A 16,618-nucleotide genomic window follows, 5' to 3' on the forward strand; every position below is an offset into this window, starting at 1 on the left:
CTACATGTTGGAATCCTTTCCACAGCTAACAGCTAGACTAAATAAAGGTTTAGTTTAGTGAGTAGACGGGATCAAGACAGGGTTCAATTACACTGTCGTACACAGCACTGCTCATTACATACCTATGCTAATGATTTGCTCTGAGGATTCTAACAGCCAGGTGCTGTTTTTATTTTATTTTTTACAATCAATGACTTCACCGTCCATTAAGGCTGCAATATTCCACTCACACTGAGACAACCCTGACAACAAGCTACTCTCCAGGGTTTGGAACTGGTTCAGGGAACAAAACCAAAAAAACAGAAAAGAATGAGAACTGGGAACGAAAGTGATCTATACTGTTCCGGAACAGAACTGTTATTTTAAAAGCATGGGAACAGGTTAATACTGTTCTTTTACATTCCTGGATTTTTTCCCCCCCAGTGCCACAAAAAAACACAACAAAGTGCCTATGCAAAGTAGTCTCTCTGTCACTCAGAAACTTATTCCAGTGTCTGCCTGCCAGCTAAAAATCTTTAGCAGTGTGTGTGCATGTATAGGCTACCTACCCCTCCGAAGCATAAGCTACTGTAGCCTACCGACGTTACAAGCGTGATTCAGAAATTAGGGAGAGAGATTTTTAATTGGTCCCACATTAAGCCAATTCTTTCTTGGAAGTTCAAAGACATTCAAAGTTCCCTCATAGAAGTCGCTCCTCCGTAGGTATAATTCTGTGGGCCTAATTCAGATAATGCATGTCATAACAAGATGCCCAGTGGTTCAAGCCTCCTCCTCCACCCTCTCTCGCTTTCCCCCCACCCGCAAAATTTCAGTCGCACCTCGCGCCCTACACTTGTCTGTCCAATGCATGTAAACAACTAACTATAGCTTGCTGCTCTATCTGCACTGATTGGTGAAGTAATTTAATGTTGATTTCAGAGGTTTAAAAAGGAGCCGAAAGGAACGATATGAAACATAACTTTTTTGGTGTTTAAACTGGTTCGGATATTTATTTTCCTGGTCGGAACAGTGGAACAGAACAACAACAAAAATGGTTCTGTTTACTAAACGATTGGAAAATAATTTTGCTTCAAACCCCTGCTACTCTCATGAATAATCATAAACCTAAAGATTTTGAGATATAAGCCTAGTTCCGAATGTATAAAGCGTCTCAGAGTAGGGGTGATGATGTAAATTAGGTCCTCCCTGTCCAAAATAAATAAAATAAATATAAATAATAATAATAATAAACACCCCCCAAAAAAACATATGAACATATAAACATGGTTTAAAACTGCACAAAAAATAATAAATATAAAAAAATTCAAATTAAAAAAGATACTTTCAAAAAAATATTTACATCTGCTAGATGAGCTATACAAATAGTCAGCTGCAGCCATGGGGGAGGACAACGACAAGCAGCCTTCCAATATCAGGAGACAGGGAAGCATCACAACATCAGTTGAAATGGCACACCTCCGCTCACCACCCCTACCACCACCGCTGCCGCCACCACCACGGCTCAGAGCGGGAGAGAACCTAAGGTGGTCATTTTGTTAATTTAACCTGTCATCGCTGTCGCTGTCAACTCATTCCCTCGTTCCTCTCCAAATGTCACGCCATGGAGGAATGTGCACACATACACACACGGACACACACAGAGGAGTGCTGACAGGTAGGCACCACACCTCAAAGAGCGAGTGAGCGATGGCAGAACAAACGACAGCAGATCCCCTCATCTCCTCTGTGTGCTTGTATTGATAATAAACTCTCTGGTTCATGATGAGAGGAGACTGAGGGTAAATCATTGTGCAGTGGGAAAAGACGTCTTTCTGCAAGGGGCTGTATAACTGTAATACAATCACCACGGTTATGGAGTAAGTCGTTGCCAGGCTTGAATGCACAGTACGCTCTGTAATTTCATCTACAGTATTTTCTCCTGAAGTGGCAAACTTTACCTGGTGAGGCTGCAGGCTGTTAAGAGAGGATGGAGGGAGGAATAAATGAGAAAATGAACAAGGGAATCCATGGGGAAATGGACTAATTACAGAACATGCAGGCCTCCCTTGTTCATGTTCACGCATCCATGGGCTCTCTCTCTGTGACACAAATACTTTGTTTTTCTCTAATGTCCCACAGACCATTGAATTTCATAATAACCCATTGATGGTTATAATAAATCCACTGCTTCAAGGTGCATCTGAGTCAATATCATCTCCGTATTATACTGTTTATGAAGTACTTTTGAACAAGACCATTAAGGACACTTCCTTACACAACCTACATGGACAAAATAGATTAGAGAGAATTGCAGCTATACCTCTTGGCGCTGGTGGAGAGCTTGGCAGCGGTCTTGCTGGATATCTTGGCCTCTTTCTTCTTGGGCGTTGTCTGAACTCGCTCCTGACCCGGAGGGGCCACCTCTCTCTGCTCCACGTCCCAGCTGCCTCCACTTGTGTTGGGACTGTCTTCTGGCCTCGAGCTGGGCTGCACCTCACTGGACATCCTGGCACTGGGACACACATGCATTCGGGGGCACACACACACACAGATAAGTCGAAGGTTTGGGGTTTCCCTAGACACCTTACAAAGCAGGTGTGTCACCTGACTAAAGATATAGCAATCAAAGGTTTGAATCCTATTGGTTCGGTGGTTGTCTTTCAGTCAGTGGCTATTCTGTTAGAAGTACAGTATTAAAAACCAAACCACCAGAGACGGCTAGCCAGCCAGCCACAGCCAACAGAATTAAATACTGTTCCCCTCCTAGGTCTCAGGTCTTTTAAAGGTCATTATAGTAAGGCAGGCAGGTTCCATGTCCCCACAGACCAGCTCACACTACAGCCTCTATAATCAAAGCTCCTTCTACAAGGTCGCATTGAGGAAATGTAATTTCTCAACATACCATATGAGCCTTCAAGGTGAAGCTGTGCATTTTAAACATTCACAGAATGAGAAGTAGTTGTTTGAGTAAATGGGGGTGTGCAGTGTGTGTGTGTGTGTGTGTGTGTGTGTGTGTGTGTGTGTGTGTGTGTGTGTGTGTGTGTGTGTGTGTGTGTGTGTGTGTGTGTGTGTGTGTGTGTGTGTGTGTGTGTGCGCAATGTGTGTAGGGCTACTGTAAAGGAGCAGATGGTTGCTGAAATGAGCATCACATTCCAGAAAGAGCATGACGACAGACAGCAGATCTTCAATCAACGCAAAGTGCAGCTATACCACACACACTTTGGTCATGAACACTCAGAATCCGTTGGACAACATTCTGCACAGACAGTAATTGGATGCATTAACACATTTTTCTCTTGATGCAGTGATTGGTGATTTCTACTGAGGCAACTGATGAGTGTTGTTAATAGGCTAAGCATACAATAACAATGCATGATCTAGGAAACATTATGTTTCTGTTCGATTTTATTGATTCTACTCTATGAATCATATCTATTTGAAAAGTGAAATACTTATGGTCAATTGAAATACTGTGAGATTTGGCTATCAAAGACCTCGACACACATACATGTAACAATAACATAACACCATCAATGCAACCCCCCAAATGAGGATATCGTTCTTCTCCCAGGTCATTGGCTCTTTAAACACTTGCAGTGTTCTCCTTTTGAAAAGGACCGGTGATGATAAAAACAGCTGAAAAGTACCGAATCCCGTGCTGCATTGGTCTCACAGTCATTCATACAACAACAGATAAGGATGAGCACATTTTTCTTTTGTTGTGTAAATAATCCCTGTTGTCACGCGGGGCTGTCACAATAACTGAGCCAGTAGGTCTACTGCTGGGGGAGCAGCCCTCACATCGCGTGCACCCCACGCAATTGAGGAGGCCTAAAAATGAACACCCCAACAGTAATAGGAGAACCCTCGTGTTCCCTCATTGCCTAAAGATACGCTGCCACACAAAACAAATCGTTCGCAGCAGCATGAGTGAAATATTAGCTGAGAAGCTTTTTAGTGCCCACATCAAGAAGAGTCATCTAGAAACCAAAGACACCCCCCCCCGCCCCCCATATGAGGATATTGTTCCTCTCTCGGGCCATCGGGTCTTTAAACATTACTTTCAATGTGCAGTTGTTACAATGTTTCAGAAAGAGATTACCTTCCAAATAGTTGACGCACAGACGGTCGACGCAAACAATGTTCTATCAACACCTGAAGTAGGCTATATCCTGTGTGTTGCTCGACCGTTCTATTCGATCTTGGTCTCCGCTTTCGTTATCCGCTCTGGCTGTGAGAGAATGAGACAACCGGACCGCCTCTGAGCGCGCGCTCTCATTTTTTTCTTACACAGTGGGTACACGAGTACGCGCAACCAAGTGTGTGTGTATTGTGCTGTTCTAATGTGGTAACAAGCATTGGCTGTAGAGGAATAACGGTAAAACCTAACAATATATCATGAATAGGTTACTGTCCTTTTGCTATATTAGGGCATTTTTCCTTCTACTTTTTCTGTATTTTCAAAGTTCAAGAAAAGTACACACTACCATCATCTTCAGACAAGCTGCAGCACCCCCTGAAAAATCTGAATTAAAAAATTATTCTCACAAAAGTAGTGCGCTGAGCTTTTATTTATTAGCGGACCTTTTATGTTTTAGCGGACCGATATAACGCGAACATATTTTTTAGCACCCCCGCCTGAAAACAATAAAAAACAAAAAAAATATGCAGCACCCCCACCCCCAAACTACTCCATGCGGCTATGCATACAAGCATATTGAACAACTGGAAATATTATTTTTCACAGTGAAAAGGTTTCAAATACATTACTCACAAAAAAAAACAGGAGAAATAAACGGACTATCTCTTCCATACTCAGAAATTCACCGAGCGTGGTGGAACCAAAGTTATGGGAACGATCTCTTCTCACGCGGTGTATAAACTATGAAACTACTTCCTCTCTATCGCAACATGCGCCATTGAAAATCAACGTAGGCCAAGTTTTATGGCATTCATTGTTCAAGTCCGTCTTATTTCTGTAATTTGTGATTAAGGAAATAACAATGGAGACGATTTTAGAACAACAACGTCGCTACCATGAGGAGAAGGAAAGGCTGTTGGATGCCAAAACAAAGGAAATGATGCATAAGAAAACCACAGTATGTGTTGCATCAATGATAATGCTATTTAATGCTAATGAAGACGTTAATTGATCCAAAGTCAAAGCAAATCAATGTTAGAGCATTAAACAAATTCATATGAGCTAACGTTATTGATGAGGATAGTAGCTTATGTGTTATTATTTTGTTTATTTGTGGTCAACTAACAATTGTATCAGTTACAATTTAGCTGGCAACAATTGTATTGTCAGCCAGCTAACGTTAGTTGCATTAGCTATTTAGCTAACTTGCTATCAAAATAGCTAACGCTAGTAGTGCTAACTAGTAAATACAACCCAGTGGGCTGGAGTTTGGTCCCGTTTCTGTCTCTGCCAGATAACTAATATTTATGCATGTTTCTTCTCAAACAGTTACGCGAACAAATAAACTCAGACCATCGAACAAGAGCAATGTTGGATGTGAGTATTCTGTGATATTGTAACATCACAAGTTGCACCTGTATTTTCATATTAACTTGTCTTGTGGCTAACAGTTAGCCTACTTATTTACCTTGCCATGGACATGAATGATATGACAGTTTTCATGACAAGCTTCGTCGTCCTTTCAGAGATACATGGACGTGAGTTCAACTGTCAGGGAAGCATATGAAGACAAAGATGGGTAAGTGTGTGTGTGTAATGTTTCAAGCTCTCATGCATGATTAGCCTTGCTATGTGGAGTAAATCAGAGGTGTAATATTGTTTTGTTCTCTTTCTACAGTATGAGGAAGGATGAACTGAACGCCATCTCAGGACCAAATGAGTTTGCAGAGTTCTACAACAGACTTAAACAGATCAAGGAGTTCCACAGGAAGCATCCTAATGAGGTAATTGTGTCAGCTGCTTCCTGTCTGTCCTAGCTATAAACTGAAGAAGTCATGCCAGAAGTATATCTTCTCTGTTGAGAAAGTTCTCAAAACTACAATATGTAGTTCTAGACACAGATCTGCCATTGTTTTGGTAAAGAGCTGAGGGGATGGGGCAGGAGAAATGTAACCACTCTCAAATTCATAGAGAGAGTTTAGACTGACCATCCATGATATCAAGTACAGTTTGAAATATATTTTGAGGCTATTGGGGCATAACATGTACTTTTTGGTAAACCAGTCACAGTAGCAGGTAGATTAAAAAATTTAACAGCCACTTATATTTTTTACCAGCCAAAATATGTTTTTCCTGCTGCAATTACACCAACAAAACAACAACAATTTATAAGCATACTTTGTAATGTTTCTAAAACAATACATGTATTACTAGTAAGAAGTAATTTGGTACACACAAACAGAATAGAGGCACTTATCCTCTCCCACCTGGACTACTGCAACTTGCTGTTGGCCGGGCTCGCCGCTTGTGCCGCTTGTGCCATCAAACCCATGCAACTTATCCATGCTGCAGCCCCCCCCCACACACACACACTCAACTGGATTCTGGTCGAAGCTCGCATCCACTACAAAACCATGGTGCTAACCTACGGAACAGCAAGAGGAACTGTCCCTCCTGACATTCAGGCTATGCGCAAACCCTACACCTCAACCCAAGCAGTCCTTTCTGCCACCTCAGGTCTCTTGGCCCTCCCAACCCTACAGGAGGGCATCACCCACTAAGCCAAGTCCATGTTCTTCTCTGTCCTGGCACCTCAATGGTGAAACCAGCTTCCCCCTGAAGCTAGGACAGTAAAGTCCTTGCCCATCTTCTGAAAACATCTGAAACCCTACCTCTTCAAACAGTATCTTAAATAGTCCCCCTCAACAACTAAAAATTAAATATGAACCAGCACTTTCACTTGAAAGTTTCACCCCAGCTTCACCCCTCCCCCTTTCTAGCTCTGACTCTATGGATAGCTGCTTTATTGAGGAAACATGTACTTTCTCTGCCTGTGATATATGGTTGTCCCACCTAGCTATCTTAAGAAGAATGCACTAGCTTTAAGTTGCTCTGGATTAGAGCGTCTGATAAATGACTAAATTGTAAACAATGTACATTGTTTAATTACAGTTTTTACATTTACATTTAAGTCATTTAGCAGACGCTCTTATCCAGAGCGACTTACAAATTGGTGCATTCACCTTATGACATCCAGTGGAACAGCCACTTTACAATAGTGCATCTAAATCTTTTAGGGGGGTGAGAAGGATTACTTATCCTATCCTAGGTATTCCTATAAATAAAAAATATCACGAGACATGTTCACCCGCCCATTTAAGGGCAGGAGGTTACAGTGGTAATGTGACTCGAGTCATGTTTGCATGTGAGATTGGGTGACTTTGAGTCGTTTTCTATTAAGGTATCTTTACTTTTACTCAAGTATGACAATTGGGTACTTTTTCCCACACTGGTAGTAGAAGTGTTGTCTTCTCTTCCCTAGCAGTAGAAAAACCTAGTTTGTGGACTAAACAATGTAAATAGCCAAGAAACACAAGGACAAAGTCTCACTTCAGTAGATGTTGGTTTCAAGTAAATTAAACCAACTTTTATGCCTGTGCGCAGCGCTTCTAAAAAATAGTTTTTTTTCACTCAGCTCGTCACTTGAGCACAGCTCCCAGCCAGGCAGTGTTGCAGCGCGGGGTGGAATAGGCTATACAGGGTTATTTGACTGTGTTTTAATTTACCAGCTATGAAACGAAATGGAAGAAATATTTTAAACAGCTATTCCTGCATTTATTTTACTATGAATGTGATCATACTTGGCTATTTTTAGTCAAGTGCAAGTGACATGCTTGCACTGTGGAGCCAATGCCAAAACCTATCCACATTTGGCGGGTGTTAATGTTAGGCCCTGGAGGTTGTACTCTACAGTGTTTGTTTACAAACAATGGAGTAAAACAAGCTTATATTTTGGCTTCTGGTGGGGTATGATTAAAAATTATCACAGTGCCATCCGTTTTGTCACTGAAGCACCTTATACCACCCACCACTGCGACCTGTATGCTCTAGTCGGCTGGCCCTCGCTACATATTTGTCGCCAGACCCACTGGCTCCAGGTCATCTACAAGTCCATGCTAGGTAAAGCTCCGCCTTATCTCAGTTCACTGGTCACAATGGCAACACCCATTCGTAGCACGCGCTTCATCCCTAAAGCCAACACCTCATTTGGCCGCCTTTCGTTCCAGTTCTCTGCTGCCTGTGACTGGAACGAATTGCAAAAATCGCTGAAGTTGGAGACTTATCTCCCTCACCAACTTCAAACATCTGCTATCTGAGCAGCTAACCGATCGCTGCAGCTGTACATAGTCTATCTGTAAATAGCCCACCCATTTTTACCGACCTCATCCCCATACTGTTTTTATTTATTTACTTTTCTGCTCTTTTGCACACCAATATCTCTACCTGTACATGACCATCTGATCATTTCACTCCAGTGTTAATCTGCAAAATTGTCATTATTCGCCTACCTCCTCATGGCTTTTGCACACAATGTATATAGACTATAGACTTTTTTTCTACTGTGTTATTGACTTGTTAATTGTTTACTCCATGTGTAACTCTGTGTTGTCTGTTCACACTGCTATGCTTTCTTGGCCAGGTTGCAGTTGCAAATGAGAACTTGTTCTCAACTAGCCTACCTGGTTAAATAAAGGTGAAATAAAAAAATAAAATAAACTAAGGGCATGAGGCATTTTTAAGTTATTCTCCAAGAACCAATGGGGTTATGTAATTAATTTATAAGTCCAATAGATACACCATTGCAGATTTCCCCTTTAAATTACTATTATAATTCTATATGTCTATGGATTCTGTATGTAATTCTACAGTTCCACGTGCATGAAAGGAAAAAGGTCCTTGTGTTATTGCATGTTCCACAATAAATGTCTTAAACCAAATCTTGAACAAAAGTTTGGGTCAACCAACCTTCATCCTGGTTTATCATGTCTCCTGCTGTGGCTAAATCTGTATGTTATTGTTGTTTCAGATATGTGTGCCCATGTCCATGGAGTTTGACGAGCTGGTCAAGGCTAGAGAGAACCCAACTGAAGAAACACAGAGTGAGCGTATACACTATGGTGATGGTATCCATGTCGGACTCTCAGTGTAGTTATTAATGTAATGATTTATGTGATCTTTCCCCAGACATGGTGGAATTCAGTGATGAGGAGGCCTACGGACGCTACCTGGATCTCCATGACTGCTATCGGAAGTTTGTCAACCTAAAAGGGGCCGAGGTAAGGTGCCCACTCTCCATATCCACCATAATCTTCATAGTCTATTGTAAAACTACACTAAAACCTTCTGGCCTCTGTTTCAGAAACTGGAGTACATCAGCTACCTGTCCTCGTTTGACCAGCTGTTTGATATCTCCAAAGACAGAAAGAATGCTGAATACAAAAAGTAAACATAGCTAACTGTTTTTATCATGCAGATCTTTTCTTTGCGAATGTACTATACTAAACACAACATGCAACAATTTCACTGATTTTACTGAGTTACATTTCATATAAGGAAATCGGTCAATTGAAATAAATTCATTAGGCCTTAATCGATGGATTTCACAGATATATATTTTTTAAAGTAGGGGTGTGGATCAGAAAACCACTCAGTATCTGGTATGACCATCATTTGCCTCATGCAGTGTGACACTTCTCCTTCCCATAGAGTTGATCAGGGTGTTGATTGTGGAATGTTGTCCCACTCCTCTTCAATGGCTGTGCGAAGTTGCTGGATATTTGCAGGAACTGGAACACGCTTTTGTACACGTAAATCCAGAGCATCCCAAACATGCTCAATAAGTGACATGTCTGGTGAGTATGCAGGCCGTGGAAGAACTGGGACCTTTTCAGCTTACAGGAATTATGTACCGATCCTTGCGACATGGGGCCCGTGCATTATCATGCTGAAACATGAGGTGATGGTGGCAGATGAATGGCACAACAATGGGCCTCTGGATCTTGCCATGGTATCTCTGTGTATTTAAATTGCCATTGATAAAATGGAATTGTGTTTGTTGTCCGTAGCTTATGCCTGCCCATACCATAACCCCACCACCATGGGGCACTCAGTTCACAACGTTGATATCAGCAAAACGCTTGCCCACACGACGCAATACAAGCTATCTGCCCAGTACAGTTGAAACCAGGATTTATCAATGAAGAACACTTCTCCAGCGTGCCAGTGGCCATTGAAGGTGAGCTTTTGCCTACTGAAGTCAGTTACGACGCTGAACTACAGTCATGTGAAGACCCTGGTGAGGATGACGAGGACACAGATGAGCTTCCCTGACAGTTTGTGCAGAAATTCTTCAGGTGTACAAACTTGGTTTCATCAGCTGTTCAGGTGGTTTGTCTCAGACCATCCCATAGGTGAAGATGTGGAGGTCCTGGGCTGGCATGGCCGGTTGGGTTAAATGACAGTAGAGGTGGCTTATGGTCGAGAAATTAACATTTAATTGTCTGGCAACAGTTCTGGTGGTCATTCCTGCAGTCAGCATGCCAATTGCACGCTCCTTCAACTTGAGACATCTGTGGCGTTGTGTGACACAACTGCACATTTTTAGTGGCCTTTTATTGTCCCAGCACAAGACGCATCTGTGTAATAATCATGCTGTTTAATCAGCTTCATGATATGTCACACTTATCAGGTGGATGGATTATCTTGGCAAAGGAAAAATGCTCACGAACAGAGATGTAATCAAATTTGTGCACAACTTGAGTGAAATATGCTTCTTGTGCATCTGGAACATTTCTGGGATCTGTTATTTCAGCTCATGGAACCAACACTTGACGTTGTATTCATATTTTTGTTCAGTATAAATGTTATTCCTATATAATTGTAGTACCTTTTGAATTTGTGTGACACCTGTGTTATGTTATAACAGGTACTTAGAGATGCTACTGGAGTACCTTCAGGACTATACAGAGAGAGTCAAACCTCTGCTTGACCAGAATGATCTCTACGGCAAGATCCTGGGAGAGTTTGAGAAGAAGTGGGAGATGGGGACCTTCCCTGGCTGGCCAGTGAGTGTCCAAGATGGGGAGGACGTCTACTATAGCTACAGTAGTGTGATGGTCTAGATGGGTGTTTTAATTTTTTTTTTTTTTTAATGATCTTATAGAAAGAGACGAGCAGTGCTCTGACCCATGCAGGAGCCCACCTGGACCTTTCTGCTTTCTCCTCTTGGGAGGAGTTGGCTTCCCTGGGTCTGGACAGGTTGAAGTCTGCCCTTATGGCCCTGGGCCTGAAATGTGGAGGGTAAGCAATTAACATGCTCTTCTGTGGCTGGGAGGTCGTCTATGGACATGCAAGCAATCTGGAATATAGTAATAGCAATCTGGAATATAGTAATAACAGTATTGTAATTGCAATGTTATAACAGTAACTGGAATTATATAATATCAAATTCCATCTGTACATGAGTATGAGTATATGTAGACGGTGTAATGATTAGGGCTGTTGAGACCGTATTACCGCCACCCTGCTGGTCATGAAGGCAGTCAAAGTGCATGCTTTAAAAAATAAATTAAAGGTTTTTATTTGACCTTTTATTTAACTAGGCAAGTCGGTTAAGAACAAATTCTTATTTTCAATGACGGCCTAGGAACACTGGGTTAACCTCTCTAGGGTACGTGGGACGGTAGCGTCCCACCTCGTCAACAGCCAGTGAAACTGCAGGGCGCCAAATTCAAAACAACAGAAATCCCATAATTAAAATTCGTCAAACATGCATGTATTTTACACCATTTTTGAAGATACCCTTGTTGTAAATCCAGCCACAGTGTTGATTTCAAAAAGGCTTTACGACGAAAGCAAACCAAACGATTTAGGTCAGAGCCAAGTCACAGAAAAACCCAGCCATTTTTCCAGCCAAAGAGAGGAATCACAAAAAGCAGAAATATAGAGAAAATGAATCACTAACCTTTGATCTTCATCAGATGACACTCATAACTCATATGTTACACAAGTGCATATTTATATCCAAAAATCTGAGTTTACATTGGCGTGTTACGTTCAGTAATGTTTTGCTTCCAAAACATCCAGTGATTTTGCAGAGTCATATGAATTTACAGAAATACTCATAATAAACATTGATAAAAGATACATTGATAAAAGAAGTGTTGTTCACAGAATTAAAGATACTTCTCCTTAATGCAACCGCTGTGTCAGATTTCAAAAGAACTTTACGGAAAAAGCACACCATGCTATAATCTGAGTACAGCGCTCAGAGACCAAAACAACCCAAACAGATATCCGCCATGTTGTGTAGTCAACAAAGTCAGAAATAGCATTATGAGTATTCCCTTTTGATCTTCATCAGAATGCACTACCCAGAATCCCAGTTCCACAGTAAATGTTTTATTTGTTCGATAATGTCCATAATTTATGTCCAAATACCTCATTGTTGTTTGCGCATTCAGTACACAATCCAAACTCACGACGTGCAATCACTAGGAGCAGACGAGAAGTTCCGCTACAGTTCGTAGAAACATGTCAAACGAAGTATAGAATCTTTAGGATATTTTTAACATAAATCTTCAATAATGTTCCAACCGGAGATTACCTTTGTCTTCAGAATTGCAATGGAACAGAGCTCGCGGCTCTCTGCAGACCTCTGACTCATTCCCCTCTCATTCGCCCCCACTTCACAGTAGAAGCATCAAACAAGGTTCTAAAGACTGGTGACATCTAGTGGTAGCCTTAGGAAGTGCAATATGACCCCATAGACACTGTATTCGATAGGCCAAGAGTTGAATAACTACAAACCTCAGATTTCCCACTTCCTGGTTGGATTTCTTCTTGGGTTTTTGCCTGCCATATGAGTTCTGTTATACTCAGACATCATTCAAACCGTTTTAGAAACTTCAGAGTGTGTTCTATCTATATCTACTAATTATATGCATATTCTAGCTTTTATGGCTGAGTAGCAGGCAGTTTCATTTGGGCATGATTTTCATCCAAAATTCTCAATATTGCTCCCTACCCTAGAGAAGTTAACTGTCTTGTTGAGGAGCAGAACGACAGATTTTTACCTTGTCAGCTCAGGGATTCGATCTTGCTACCTTTCGGTGACTAGTCCAACACTCTAATAAATAGTTTAACATTTTAAGCTAAATCGTTCTGATCTGTTACGTCAGCCACATTTGCGTAAAAAAAGTTTGTTAGTGGTTGTATTAATTTGATCTCTCATTATCCCACAACTGTCCGACTATGTTTGGAATATTTATTTCTCGCACCGAATAGGTCAACTTTTGTACTATAGGGGATAGTAGATTGACATAAACTAGTGCTTTTGCTGTTTGTTAGGGAAAGGGGGATACCTAGTCAGTTGTACAACTGTAATGTGTCTTCTGCATTTAACCCAATCCCTCTGAATCAGAGAGGTGTACGGGGCTGCCTTAATCGACATCCACGTCTTTGATGCCCGGGGAACAGTGGGTTAACCTTCTTGCTCAGTCAGAACAACAGATTTTTACCTTGGATTAGATCCAGCAACCTTTCTGTTACTGGCACAACGCTTTAACCACTAGGCTACCACTAGGCTGCCGTCAGGCCTACTCATCTTGTTGGCTCAGGAAAAGTAAATGTGGACATTTTTTCTAATATCTTCAACTTGCACCTCAGAATTGCGTCCCCTGTCTTCACTTGTAGCCTGTGAGAAAGACCGGAACACGTGAGTGAGAGGTGCTTCGGAGCAGGCAGCACTAGGCATGTAATATTTTAGAGTGCATTATGGCCACGCAAAGGGGATGCTGCCGGGAAATTCGACGCATTATCAAGTGCTTCTCAAATTGTGAATGAGACTGACTGTGTGTACAGCCTGTGCAAAAAAACAAAGCAGAGCTCATGCCTTTTCAAGTGAATTTTTTTTCATTATGCAGCCTTACAATTTATTACAAATCAAAACCTATAGCCCAGCGTTTGTAGAACAATTAAAGTTATATTAATAACTTTAAATTGAGCATATAGGAGTACCTATTTTTGTTAACCGCTCAACACAGAATAGCCGCATGTGCGCACTCCCTCAAAACGTTTGTTAAATTGTATTCTTCATACTATAAAATGCCACAGAATTCTAAGCAAATCTTGTCTGCTAAATGAACTAGTGTAGCCCACAGCCATTTGGCATAGCCAGATCAGGACCGAACATAAGGACAACTCAGGGTATGCTACTATTTTCTTCTGAAATAGACTGCTTTTGCTTCATTATGTTTCTTTAGACCAATCTAAAATAAATAATGGATATATTGTGAAGGTATAGGCTATAATACATGGATTTATTACACTTTTAAAATGTAGATGTTCCAAAGGTCCGCATCAGTGGCTTGTAGGCTGTGTGTGGAAGCCAGGGGATGCTGAATGTGTTTGTTAATTAACGGTCAATTACAGTGAGACAGACAGTTATTTGATTGATAATCACTGGCTGATGAAATTTCGTGACCGCCACAGCCCTAGTAATGATGAATTTAATATCGGATTGGGTGTGTCAGATGAAAGGTTGCTGAATGTGTGTGACCCCACAGAACCCTGGAGGAGAGAGCCCAGAGGCTGTTTAGCACCAAAGGCAAATCTCTGGAATCTCTGGATCCCTCCCTATTCGCCAAGAACCCCAAGTCCAAAGGACCCAAGAAGTATGTGATCGTCAGTTAAACATTTGCATGGTTGTGTTTTTCTGCACCTGGTGGCATGATGTAGCCCTGTTATTGACCAATCTAATCTCTCTGCAGAGACACGGAGCGTAACAAAGAAATCGCCTTCCTGGAGTCTCAGATTTATGAGTATGTGGAAATCCTGGGGGTATGTAAAAGCTGCCAAGGATGATGACTCTTATATATTTTCACAATCGTATTTAATCAATGTCAGTAGTTGTGAGGACGACTTTTGAAATGGGCCTTTATAAAATGGTTAGTTCCGGCCATTCTATAGGTGTGTGTTACTCCCGATAATCCACACAAACGCCTGTTCACAGTTCCATCTGCTTGTCTATGGCTCTGTAGGAGCAGAGGCAGCTGACCCATGAGAACGTCCAGAGGAAGCAGGCTCGGACAGGAGAGGAGAGAGAGGATGAAGAAGAGGAGCAGCTCAGTGAGAGTGAGAGTGAAGATGAGGACAACGAGATCATCTACAACCCCAAGAACCTGCCTCTCGGCTGGGATGGAAAGGTCAGGACCTCCTTCCATACATCAGACCTGTGTACTAGCTGTGAAAAGCGGTTGCATGCCACCACGCTAACCTTGTTTATCTGTTCTAGCCCATTCCATACTGGCTGTATAAACTCCATGGGCTGAACATCAACTATAACTGTGAGATCTGTGGAAACTACACATACAGGGGACCCAAGGCCTTCCAGAGGCACTTTGCAGTATGTTCAAATTTCTCATAATTATTAGCTTATGTCATTACAATATCATACTGGGTTATTACATTGTTATATCAATGCCCTCCTTTCATTTTTTTAATGTGCATAATGAGTGAAACTAAAGAGGATTTGATTTTAGAAAGTGTACTAATTCTGTTCTCCGCTAATATTGTTGCTAGCTAATATGTTGTCTTGCCCACCCCCCAGGAGTGGCGTCACGCCCATGGCATGCGCTGCCTGGGAATCCCCAACACTGCTCACTTTGCCAATGTCACCCAGATCGAGGACGCTGTCTCTCGTAAGTAGTTCTGTTAAAGCCCAGATAGAGGCTGAGGCAGATGACAAGTGAAAATAATGAGTATTGTTATTTGGCTTGAATAAAATCATGTTAGAGAAAAAAAAGTCTTACCAGACCAATAAATATTGGTCAGTGTAGTTGTGCATCCAGATTGCCCTTGCAAAAAAGTTTCTGACCGCAAAGGTCTTTACTGGTTAAATAAAGAATGAAAAATGACTGGTCACGGCCTCCCGAGTGGCGCAGTGGTCTGAGGCACTGCAGTGCTTGAGGCATCACTAAAGACCCGGGTTCGTCACGGCCGGCCGTGACCGGGAGGCAGCACACAATTGGCCCAGCATCGTCTGGGTTAGGGGAGGGTTTGGCCGGATGGGATTTCCTTGTCCAATTGCGCACTTGTAACTTCTTGTGGCCATCCTGGCACCTGCAAGCTAGCTTCCGGGTTAAGCTGGCTTCCGGGTTAAGCAAGCAGTGTCAAGAAGCAGTGTCGCTTCGCCTATCCCGAATCTGTACGGGAATTGCAGAGATGGGATAAGACCAACTACCAATTAGATATCATGAAATTGGGGGGGGTAAAAATAACAAGACTGGTCTTTCAGTCCATTTACTGGATCATGATGGATGATAATACTAATGTGTATTTTTAACCCAGTGTGGTCAAAGCTGAAGTCCCAGAAGTCATCAGAGCGTTGGCAACCAGATACAGAGGAGGAGTACGAGGACTCCAGTGGAAACGTGGTCAACAAGAAGACCTACGAGGATCTGAAGAGACAGGGTCTGCTGTAGAGCGTTGAGACACGCAACGTGATGTCCACAGAAAAATGTCTTTATTTGACCACCTAATCTGTTGTACCTTTAACTGTAACTTGTAATGTTGTTTTTTAGTAATTCCTCCCTTTGACAACCTTTTTCAAATGAAACAGCCATTGATTTTAATAATAAATTTGAGTACCATTTGTCA

The 16,618-nt window shown here is 41.9% G+C and overlaps 2 protein-coding genes across 2 annotated transcripts in view; one reads left to right on the forward strand and one right to left on the reverse strand.

The window, feature by feature from the left end:
* LOC118398036 (ubiquitin-conjugating enzyme E2 E2-like) overlaps positions 1 to 2,484 on the reverse strand; it is a 48,224-nt gene extending 45,740 nt beyond the window's left edge. Inside the window, exon 1 of the mRNA XM_035792996.2 lies at positions 2,300 to 2,484. Within this exon, the coding sequence (XP_035648889.1) occupies positions 2,300 to 2,484 (185 nt within the window). The remainder of the gene's footprint in view (positions 1 to 2,299) is intronic.
* Positions 2,485 to 4,641: 2,157 nt separating this feature from the next.
* Positions 4,642 to 16,618, forward strand: LOC118398034 (splicing factor 3A subunit 3-like). Its single transcript, XM_035792993.2, has 15 exons — positions 4,642 to 5,078; positions 5,450 to 5,497; positions 5,647 to 5,699; positions 5,799 to 5,904; positions 8,988 to 9,060; positions 9,146 to 9,237; positions 9,321 to 9,403; positions 10,887 to 11,025; positions 11,124 to 11,260; positions 14,527 to 14,634; positions 14,731 to 14,800; positions 15,001 to 15,165; positions 15,255 to 15,365; positions 15,570 to 15,660; positions 16,310 to 16,618. The coding sequence occupies exons 1-15, from the start codon at positions 4,983 to 4,985 to the stop codon at positions 16,441 to 16,443; spliced, it is 1,506 nt and encodes a 501-aa protein (XP_035648886.1). The 5' UTR covers positions 4,642 to 4,982; the 3' UTR covers positions 16,444 to 16,618.

The sequence above is a fragment of the Oncorhynchus keta genome, chromosome 19 (genome assembly GCF_023373465.1).
Source record: "Oncorhynchus keta strain PuntledgeMale-10-30-2019 chromosome 19, Oket_V2, whole genome shotgun sequence".
Classification (NCBI taxonomy): domain Eukaryota; kingdom Metazoa; phylum Chordata; class Actinopteri; order Salmoniformes; family Salmonidae; genus Oncorhynchus; species Oncorhynchus keta.

Excerpts from the sequence above, each read along its gene's own strand:
- LOC118398034 (XM_035792993.2), top strand. The coding sequence starts at position 4,983 with ATGGAGACGATTTTAGAACAACAACGTCGCTACCATGAGGAGAAGGAA. Across the intron at positions 9,061-9,145 it reads CCCAACTGAAGAAACACAGA|ACATGGTGGAATTCAGTGAT; the intron begins GTGAGCGTATAC and ends ATCTTTCCCCAG. Across the intron at positions 14,635-14,730 it reads AAGTCCAAAGGACCCAAGAA|AGACACGGAGCGTAACAAAG; the intron begins GTATGTGATCGT and ends ATCTCTCTGCAG.